This window comes from Limulus polyphemus, unplaced genomic scaffold, assembly GCF_000517525.1.
Source record: "Limulus polyphemus unplaced genomic scaffold, Limulus_polyphemus-2.1.2 Scaffold1186, whole genome shotgun sequence".
Classification (NCBI taxonomy): Eukaryota; Metazoa; Arthropoda; class Merostomata; order Xiphosura; family Limulidae; genus Limulus; species Limulus polyphemus.
This window is the reverse complement of record NW_013666796.1, coordinates 93,006-104,520: the sequence shown is the minus strand read 5'-3', so window position 1 is coordinate 104,520 and position 11,515 is coordinate 93,006. Positions and strand designations below refer to the sequence as shown.

Sequence of the window (11,515 nt, the reverse complement as noted above, 5' to 3'; positions counted from 1 at the left end):
GGCTGTGAGTACTTCTGTATTTTCACATAGTTATTAGAACCTATATCATATAGCCTTCACGAAAAACACATGACATTAGGACAGTTTAAATCTTGAGCAATGTTCATCCACACAGGATCATCTCTAAGCACCTTACATTACTCATACCTTGAGCAAAGTTCATCCACACAGGATCATCTCTAAGCACCTTACATTACTCATACCTTGAGCAAAGTTCATCCACACAGGTTTGAAGTTAAGCACAAAGCTACACAATGGGCTATCTGTGCTCTGCCCACCACGTATATCGAAACCAGGTTTCTAGCGTTGTAAGTCTGCAGACATACCGCTGTGCCACTAGGGGGCGTTTAATTAAGAAGAAAGAAAAAATCACGAATAAATCTACTAGCAGAAATTAATATTTTAACATTTACTCATTCATGAGAAGGATGTGATTCTTTTTTTTTTCTTTCTTTCTTTTTTTTTGGGGGGGCACAACCTAAAAATATTTGGTGCAATTTTTGTCATTTGAGATGAAGAAAACACTGGTGAGTCTATGTAGGCGGAGGGCGAGTCTAGAAGTGCGGAGAGCAGTGTTCATATATACGTGGAAAGCTCAGATTAGGCTTATTACAAAATTTGTAATTTTTAACATTAATTTTTTTTGCGTATCGTAGAAATTAGCTCCACATAACACATATATATCATACACCCTTCTCTATTTTTTTCACGTTCATAACACCACAGTATAAGATATCAACTTTTTTGTGATTAGCCAAATTACGCACTAGATTTTAATGTTGTTTGAAGAAAAGAAAATTCACAAGAACAATCATGTTAATGAGTGCCTAGTCTTCTGATGACCAACACTATCCTCGCATATGCTAAGAATTAATCTGCTATGCAGATAAGGTTAGGTAGAGTCTATGAAATATTAACAGTTAACTATTATCTTGCATCCTGGGTGGCATTTGAAAATTTAAAGAACTTCTTAAAATTGGTATGAGTAATGTAAGGTGCTTAGAGAGGAGCCTGTGTGGATGAACTTTGCTCAAGGTATGAGTACTGTAAGGTGCTTAGAGATGATCCTGTGTGGATGACCGACAATAGCCAAAGTATTTATAGCTTGTTAGTAGGTCATAGATAGGCCTAATAAAATGTTTTTAATTGTGTAACAGTTTAACGTTGAATATTATTTATGATTTTAACTTTATACACAAGTGCCAAAATACTATAATATTAAAGCTTTTGATAAACTAAAACAAGCTTTGTAATTTGACAATTCTAAGACTATGTGGGAGCCTTGTTCCGGTTTACAGATATATATTTTAACTTTCCTTTTGTTCTCAAAAAGAGAGCGTTTTCAAGTTCAGGGGCCCCGATGGACCAGCAGTAACCTTACGCTAAAATTAAGGGTTCGATTCCCCGTTGCGGACACAGCAGATAACCCAATGTGGCTCTGCTCTAAAACAAACAAATATAGTTTATGGAAGCTTTTATCGTGAAATTTGTTTGATGTTGCAGTTACCGAAAAGCGAAGCATAATCATGAGAAACCGAATTAGAAAATTTTCTTGACTGAAAATAACCTTTTGTCCTTTAGAATTTGAGACAACACAGACTTAAAAGAGAAACACAATTAATCAAAAACTTCACGTATCCAGGAAGATACTGTTATGTGCTATGGAAAATAGCTAACTATCGGAGGGTGCGCTAGTATTCTCTTTGTAGATATGGCACGGATGCCCTTAATAAAGTAATACAAAAGTCAACTGGAATTTCTTCTCTACAGGTTATCAGAAGCTAGATATGAATAGCTACTTGTCATAGTCACTTTATCTTAAGTGTATATGCTACTTTTCAGTTATCCAGCGCGACCAAAGTCGAAAACTGGAGAATAGCCAAAAACCGCGACACCTTAATTTCGTTCACCATCTTTCTTCTGAGTACGTGGTTAGTCCTCCTTAAGAACTCAACCATATGCAATCCACAGAAGATTATATTTAAATAATTTCTACATTTCCACTAAAATACCCCAAAACCAAGGACACAACTTTGTACTGAAGAAAGGCGTTATAGTTTAGCTTAGGTTGCTCTTTGCTAAAAATTCGACTGCATAATAATTCCCGGTCAACAAATAAACGTCAAATAGGCCTCTGTGTCACAGATTCTGTTTTCAATTTTACCTTTCGTGAAAAGTTTGTTTGTTTGTTTTGAATTTCGCGCAAAGCTACACGAGGGCTATCTGTGCTAGCAGTCCCTAATTTAGCTGTGTAAGACTAGAGGGAAGGCAGCTAGTCATCACCACCCACCAACTCTTGGGCTATTTTTTTACCAACGAATAGTGGAATTGACCGTCACATTATAACGCCCACACGGCTGAAAGGGCGAGCATGTTTGGTGGGACGGGGATTCGAACCCACAACCCTCAGATTGTGATTCGAGTGCCCTAACCACCTGGCCATGCCGGGCTTGGTGAAAATAAAATAAATTTATAATATAATCATTAAACAGTTATTCCGCTGTATAATACCGAATAATACATGCTGTAATATTATTCACATACCTAAATTAACTTAGATTATTCTATGGTTAGTTAAAAAGGACTCGAAAATACCCATAAATATTATATAGACACGAGGCCTAACTGTTTTCCCGTGGTTTGCTGACACAAACTGTACTGATGAGTTTTGAAATGACAAAATTGCAGTTTACGGTAGATAGCGTAGCGAATGAAAGAATATAGAAGGATTCTACATCGAGATTATATTACATTATGTTACATTTGATGAAAATGAAATAAATCTGAAATATCTATATAAATATAATAGTACTGCCTGCTGTTGTTTGTTGTATTTCAATGTAACTACTTCGCAGGGTGTGGATGGATATTCACCAAAATTGATATGGAGGTTCATTATAGCTTTTTCAGTTTTGCGATTTTAATAGGCGTTTTTTACAACTACCTCACCTCCTGTAGATGGATATTCACCAAAAATGGTATAGAGGTTCATTAGGTCCATGCGGGGGTACACACAAAAGGTCAGTTTTGCATTTTGCAGTTTTTATGGGCGTTTTTTTACCACTACTTCGCCCCCTGTTGGTGTATCTTCACCAAATTTGGTATGAAGATTTGTTAGGTCCATGGGGAGATACATGCATAGTTGTGGTTTTCCATTTTGTGTTTTGCAGTTTTTATGGGCGTTTTTTTACAGTTACTTATAAGGGAAGCAACTTTTCATGTCCTAAGATAACCTTTCATTAATCATGAATGTAAATAACTTCCGTCCAGGGGACGGGTACTCCAGCTAGTAAAGAATATGTTTTGTTGTGTGATGTGTTTCCAGTAAACCTATTTTTACATAAAACCACTTTCATCAGTTTCTAAGACAATTTCTTTGTTGTTGTTTTTTATTTCATACCCTCACTTATAATTTGATATAACGTTTCAGTTATTGACTTACGTATTAGGTACATTTTAAACATGTAGTTAGATAACAGACACCCCCCTACTCGCACTGAATATCCCGAATATTTAACGCCCTAGGCAACCGTCTCTGACTCTTAGTTTTAACGCTAGACTTGGATGGTGGAATCAATATTGCAGATGACAACAAAAATCTAATAAACGTCTTCACAGCATTTTCTAAAAAGCTCAAAGAACAAGAACTTCAGAAATGGAGATAGTCAGTTTCAATTCATGTATACAATAACCCGAACCAAAATTGAATTAACAACATTGCTCATATATATTTGTGACACGAAAATAGATTACTGTATGGTATGTTTCTTGTCAGAAAAGGGAGAACGTAAGGCTTAGGATGGTGGATTTTGGTGGAAATATCGAAGAACATCTCTGACATTCGCTACTTTTCTATGGTAAGTTGAAATTAAGAAAATGGACGATTTTATTACACTGCTCTTGTATTACTCATTGCGTGTCTTTTATTTACAAAAGTATTGCCGTAAGAAGCAATTTGAGAGTGATCAGGCAATTGCCACATTGACATTTCTAGGGAGGTCTGAGAGCATGCCCCTGGAAATTTTTGAAAATTTAATGCTATGAAATTGAATCTTGAAATAAATACTGCGTATACACAACGTAATTTTTTTTAATTAAAAGAAGCAAGTTTCAATACATAAATTTTAGCTATATATGTCATGAAAAAGTGGTCAGGCCATGGCCTGATTGGCCTTACCGCTTCCTACTGCCCTACAAAAGGGTATTATCGATTTAAGTTTAAACTGTTTTTGTTTGCTTTTTTTTTACCCAAGTATAACGATCTTCACAATGCTAAACCACAAATCAAAGCCATCACTAGAATGCAAAATAATGATTGTTGAGTAATTGTTCTTTAGTTTCGGTATCCTTTGTTCATTAACGTCATTAAATTAATATATGTTAAATCTATGTTAAATGTTTATGTCATAAGAACGTGTGAGATATGGCAAGAAGAATGCAACGAAATTTCGTGGAATTTGTATTCAGCTTTCGGAACAAGCCAGTCAAAAATGAAAAAGTAACGAGAAAGCAAGACCGCTGAGTAATGGATGACATTCTGAGACACAGAATGATGAGATGTCACAACAACGTGGAAAACTAAAACTTTCATGCAGTCTTTCTCTGGACTAAGTATAGGAACATTTGGAATTAAACTGGAGCGTAATCACACTGGATTAATGCTGCTTACAAACTGATATTGCAAAACAACGAAACAGAAAAAGTACGGTAAATTTAAATCAGATAGAGTTAAATAAATCTTGAAATATCAAAAATTTACAGTTTCAGTAAAATAGGATGAGTTTAACATCGTGTTTAAAATCGAATATAATTATTAGGACTAGTTTCTTGAGATTCTTGGAATTTTATGCCTCAATCTACTATCAAGAGATGCAACTCGAATTATCCAGTTCCCCTAAATTTCCGTAGTTTTCAAAAGTCTTCAAAATATTTTTGTTATTATGAGTAGCAAGTATATCAAAAATATAACCAGCTGAAAACTCCAAGTATTACCTTCGAGAATATTGTTTTTTTTATAAAAAAATTTGCATTTTATATTAAAAGTTTTGTAGCTGTATTAATATTTCATTTTATTGTTTTTCATCTGGTAAAGTTTAATTGAGTGACGAAAAACTTGACAAATTAGAATGAAGAATATCCGAACAATTACTTTAATTATTTCACGTTAGTTTATAAAAACTACTCCAAAAGATGTTGTTCATTTAACGCTAAAGCAGTAGTTGGAGTTTTGTTTCAAGTTAATATTAGGCTCTCCCAAACAAAGAAAAATAGTAGAATTCAAAAACTTTTATATAATAGAAACATCCTAAATTACAAAAATTTTCTTGTTAATCAACCATATTAAAAACTTTACAAAATTTGTTAATTTTTTTTTACCGTAACTATTTTGTTGTATCCATTGAGGCTTAAGAATCATTTTAAATAAATTAATATATGTAAGGTCAGTAAAAATTGTGATACTGTGAAAACTGTCGCTAAGACTTTACAGAAAAGACAAATAATAAATAGGAGCATGAAATAATAGAATAAATAAATTGTATTTTTATAATATTTTGTTTAAAAAGGAAAGTATATTGACTAATTTTATTTATTTTTGAGTATTTTTAATGTATTTGATGTATACATGGAGTATGTTATGTGTTTGTATGCTTGGAAAGTATATGTATTTAATTTAGATTACTTATGTTTAGTTGAAAAAACGGTATTTGAATGTTTTTGTTGTATATTATCTGTAAAATTACATCCCGAAGAATAACCTTTGAAGTCACGAAACCGCTTGAAGAAATTAATGAAGTTAATAAAATAGTCTGATATTCCAGTATTTTCTTATATGTATAGATATTTATATCAAACAATATATCATCATAAAATATTAACAAATAAACAGTAACTACGTGCAAATTATAAGAGATTTCCATAGCATAAACGAATGTAATTATTTTGAAATATCCAGAAATCATGAATACAAGAACTTTATTTCTGCTATAATTAATGTTGCTTTATTTGCATATTTTAAACATCGTTTCCCGTACATATACATGTTGTAGACCAGTTGAATCGTTACGAACAATTAAATATTAATGTTAAAAATATCGTATATTTCAACGAATTGTTTATGAAATATTATATCTTAAATTCAAATGTTATGAAATCTGTATCAACGGTACTTTTTTTTTTAAATTGAATTATCATCTCAGAAGGATGTCATCTATATTTTTTCAACATATATTTAAGAACACAATTTATGGACCTTGGCAAGACGATATGCTACTTACCTTAAATAAGGCCTTCCAGCAGCTAAGAACAACATTGCCATGAAGATGACCATGAAGAGAGTTGATGTTTGGTTCATCATTTGTTTCCTGCTACTTGTAAATTTTATGTAGACGAAGAGAAAAGATATTCTGGTCTAGGCTGTAATACGTTTGACAGAAATCTTTGCTATTTGCTGATATCTCACAACACGTCTCTTTTCACTCGTTGCTCAACATGGTCTTCATTCGTATTGGTAAATCTGAAAGAACGCAACAAATTCAACTTATGTAATATACGCCGAATTTCCAGTCTCCGCCTCTCTAGCCACGGCTTGGTTTATTGGCCAATAATAAAATACGACGTCATTGATTCATGACTTGGTACGGCAAGTCGTAGTGTATTAACATATGAAAAACCAAATACGAACGGACGTGTTTCAAATGTGAAAAAGTGGATAAATATTTGGGCACGTTCAAAGAGATAAGAAAAATTATGTTACTGAAATTTGTTAGTTTTAATCGCAGTATATCATGTCCTGAGAGAGTACTGAAAATGATGTTGTAAAACAGTTCTAATTTATATAGGTTAACCCTTGAAAACATCCTTACGTTACGTAATAATATCAATTCTGAAACAGCTACTTTACGTCGTTGACTTGAATATAATTTCGTGTAATAATATAATTTAAAATGATAGTATCTGGTTCCAATATGACGATACGTGTGTTTGTGCGTTTGTTTGCGTATTTACGTATATGTGCGTGTCTATATGTGGTGGGAGAGCGGTAAGTTTACAAAGTTACAACACTACACTCCGGGTTTCGATTCTCTACGGTAGATACAGTAGATAGCCCATTGTGGTTTAGCTTCAAGACAAACAATTAGCTTATTTATTTGTTTCTTTTCTATCTAACTGTACTGTAAATTCTTTGATTATTAGCACTTTGTATCTATTTTGCTATATATATATATATATATATTTGTTAACTTACATACAAATATATATTATTTTTTTGCAAAGTGAATTCTTTAGACTGAGTTTAAATCATATCAAGAAAAAAAAACATCATTTTCTTTACAACACACCTTTTTCAAAAAAATAAACTGAAAAGAAAATTTGAATCAATTCTATCCTAATAATTCATCTTTGAAAATGATATTTCATTTTATAGTAACGGTGAGTTGTTTGAAACAATATATATATATATATATATTTAAAGATTTATTTTATTTTCCACCAGAGGTGAAACTGAAAAGAGAATCTGTGACGTAGAGACCTAATGCATTCTTTGATTGGCCGTACCCAAAACACAAAGATAAGAAAAAATTACTAATTAACGATTTCTTATATTTATTATTTGGTTGCGTTATATACTTTGTTTAAAGAACTATATTATATGTTCGCATGAATACAATATAATACTGTTTCGTTTACTGATGATATATATTTTTACAAGTTTACATTAAGGAAGATTTTTTTTTATTTAAACAGGTAAATCATTTCGATTGTTAGTGTGATTATTCTCAAGTACACGGTTTTTAGCGGCAAAGAAGGTTTTTGTATTTAAATCAATATTCAACAATATAATAGCGTAAACATTATTGATTCTCTAACTTAAATACATTGTTATATTGTTGAATGTTAATTTAAATACAAAAACTTTCTTTACGGTTTAAAACCGTGCTCTTGAGAATGATCGCAAAATACTTGTTTAAACCTATATTTCCCATGCTTTAAAAGCTATAGCTTCTAAAAATGTAATACTGTATTTGTTCAAATATTCTCATTGGAATAACAGTTTTTTTTATCAGTGATTGTAATGCGAGAGTTACTGTAAACATTTTACTTTGATGAAGGTGTAAGCTGAAACATTGGATGAATGACGTTTGTTTTTTATCTGGAGTTCTTGTCGTTTCCAACCTTACTCCAGATTCATTAAGTTGTACAAACTAACACCCTTGATTTATAATTAAATTATTTGTCATTAGATATTAGTATTAGGCCTATTATATTAGTTAACACTGTATTCTATATCTAGTTAATAAAGCTATTTTCCGTATTTTCTAAATGTGGTTATAAAGCTATTGTAAAGTATGTATGTTAAAACAATGTTAACTGTAAGTATTATTAGCATTCGTTTGATTTACACAATGTAAAACGTTGGTTACTGGATAGTAACACATTTTTCCCAAATTTTCAACAAATAAACCTGTGACGAAATTTAAAACTGTCCTTTAAAGACATGTTAGTCAGTTTTTTTTAGAGCAAAGCGCGGGGAATCGAACCCCAGATTTTAGCGTTGTAAGTCCGTAGACTTACCGCTGTCCCACCTGAGGAACACTTGAAAGACCACTTTCGAAAACGTTTTAATAACAGATTCCTTTTATAAGGTCGATATCACTTAAATTATTCTCCTTGCATTAAATTTACCTGCTAAATAACATAAATACTGTTCCATAAAACATATTTTTTATTAGTAACTTGATACCGAGTCATCTAAGTGTTTGACCAGATTTATATCTCACAAGTTCGTAAAACCTCTTTTGATTTGTTAACGAAATAACTGTTAAACTGGAAATTCGCGTTACACGTTTGTCTTTTGTTTACTACAATTAACAATATTTTACTTCAACACTAGAGCCTTTCAATCAGACTGGGTTGTAGGACCCAAAAGTTCAACTTTAGTGTTATATATGTATGTGGTTTTAAAAATCAAGATTCAGGTATAAAACACCCTTATCGGCGAAATTAGAAAGTTACTTAGACTTAATAAAAAAGATGGCATGTTGTACATTTTATAATGTTTTTTAAAGCAGCAAATTAACCAGTACTTAATGTAAGCTACGTTTGAAGATTATTAAAGTTATTTTACAATAAATTTCATAAAAATATTAATACTTTTTATTAAAAAAGTGTAAAACATAAAGATCATATTGGTCATATACGTTTCTTTAAAATTAAAAGTTGATAAAATAGTTTTAATGTTCATGCTCTAGATCTGTAAAGATTTGTTTAATGGTTCCTATTGTTGGATTGATTTAATAATTTCTTTTGGATTATTTCATAAAAAGAACAATGCAAAGTTCAGACCACTTACTGATTAAAAAACGTTTTATTTCTTCAACTTCACGTTTAGTGGAGTCCACGATCACCGATAAGCCTAACTACGTCTAAACAGAAATTTCGCTTACTTGTCAATTTCATCGACGAAAAACAAACTCAATATTTACAGCACTGAACTAACTGAATGACAGTAACGGACAAACTGACCAATATATACATATATATATATATATATATATATATATGTATATATATACAGCTTAAATTGTTCACTAAACTTCAAAGAAAATTCTCAGACATTAAAGCCATGCTCATTACGTTAAACTTCCTTCAGGCTAAACAATAATACAAATTTCTAGAAACACTTAAATTAAAAACGTAGGCTACAACACTGTCTCCTCCCTGTATTGGTTAATTCCTGGAACAATCCTATTACACAAAGAAAACAAAGGTACGTTAAACTTCTAAAATTAACAGTTAAGTAACTTTTTTACAGTTAACAACATTAATATTCGTAAATCTAAACATTACAATTAACAACATTAATATTCGTGAATCTAAACATTACAATTATTAAAACATTAATTAAATATATGAAACAAAGTACAATCGAAATTGTAACTTTTAAAATGAGCTGCATTCAAGGGTGTTGGAGGCAGAAAATTTAACTGAGTTCAAGAAAAGATTGGATGAATACGTGAGTAGCAGGGGATGGTTATAGTTGGGAGCTAGAAGGGACAACCTTGAGAAGCTAATAAGCTCCTTTTTGTGCCTTTAAAATTTCATGAATGTGGAATGATCTCATGTCCTTTTTCATCACTTGTATCTTGTCATTAGGGAAGACCACGGTTTCAGCAGGGTAACTTAACCCTATTGAAGTCTTTTTTGAAACTAAATAGTTGGCCGTTCTCACGACAACGTACTAAAGGATCACAGTAGATGACCTTTGGTATGGACCATCTGTTTTTCAGGATTCTGCATTTTGTCGCACTTGAGATTGGTTGTCTGTATTATCTTGTAAATTTTGCACTTGTTTTCATTGGAAATTAAACCTTTAGTATTGTAATTTGCGTGTAACGTATAGAGACTTTCTGGTCATAGCAGGTAATAACGCTTGAAGTAAGTTTAACCTCACATGTTGCTCCATGCATGATGTCCATTCCCAGTATGTTTTATTCCATAATGCCAATTACCAACACATTATACTATTTAGAGAAACTTCCCACACTGAGAGTAACTTTCAAATTTCCTCTTGTTGGAACTTTAAAACAACTTCCTGATCGCATCAATCCACCTAGTTGCTTTATATATAAAAGCAATTTTTCCACCTTTTATTACCCAATCAGGTTGAAGAATGGTAACCATAGAACCAGCATCAACCAAAATGGTGCAACCACCTCAGAATATCGTCTCCTTGGTTTATAATCAACGGTTTATTCATCACAGCATTCGTATTTTCCAAACTTTTAGTACCTTCCTTTTCCCGTGACAGATGTAACTGAAACACCTTCTGTCTCATTGTCTGCTGCTTCCATTCTGAATAAGCAGTTGCCTAATTAATCCCTTTTTTTTTACTTGTTCTGAACTTGGTGTCTCTACACAGTTGGATCTGACAATTCCAGGTTGATTTATCCTGTTTTCGTTACTAACGTAACAGCTTCCCAGGATATACACCTGCTATATTTTAGTTTAATTCACATATCATAATCCATTACGTCATCAGCTCCGTCACTTCACGTGGAGCGTCTGGATGAGATAATTTGGAAAGTATTTCTATATATTCAGCTAAAGTCTTGTTTTCACTCTTTACTCTTCTCCTAAACTTTATTCTGATTAGACGGCCACAAATATCAGGCAGTTGTTACGGTTTCCAGTTGAAAGGTTGCTTAATGTTGTTAAAGTTGACCGTTGTAAATGTGTAGTAAGAGGAAAACTTGCTGTTCGCCACGCCATCTATTCACTTTGAAATTATTGTAAATTACGGCTGATATTTTTCTCGTGGTAATTTTCGATCACAATCTGTTAAGTTCCATAACTTGATGAGGCGGTGATATAGCGTAAGTAGGCCAGGAAGATCCTGCGGTCACAGATGTAATAGGAATAGTAGTAACATTTGTAGATAGGGGAGGAGTGGGTTCTCCTATTCCACATTGCATAGTTTATGGAGATTGAAGTTGGAATTCTTGAGCAGATACAG

General features: G+C 32.3%; 1 protein-coding gene across 1 annotated transcript in view; it reads right to left on the bottom strand.

Moving 5' to 3' along the window:
• LOC111086554 overlaps positions 1-6,481 on the bottom strand; it is an 11,054-nt gene extending 4,573 nt beyond the window's left edge. Inside the window, exon 1 of the mRNA XM_022389796.1 lies at positions 6,276-6,481. Within this exon, the coding sequence (XP_022245504.1) occupies positions 6,276-6,355 (80 nt within the window). The 5' untranslated portion in view covers positions 6,356-6,481. The remainder of the gene's footprint in view (positions 1-6,275) is intronic.
• Positions 6,482-11,515: the final 5,034 nt, after the last annotated feature.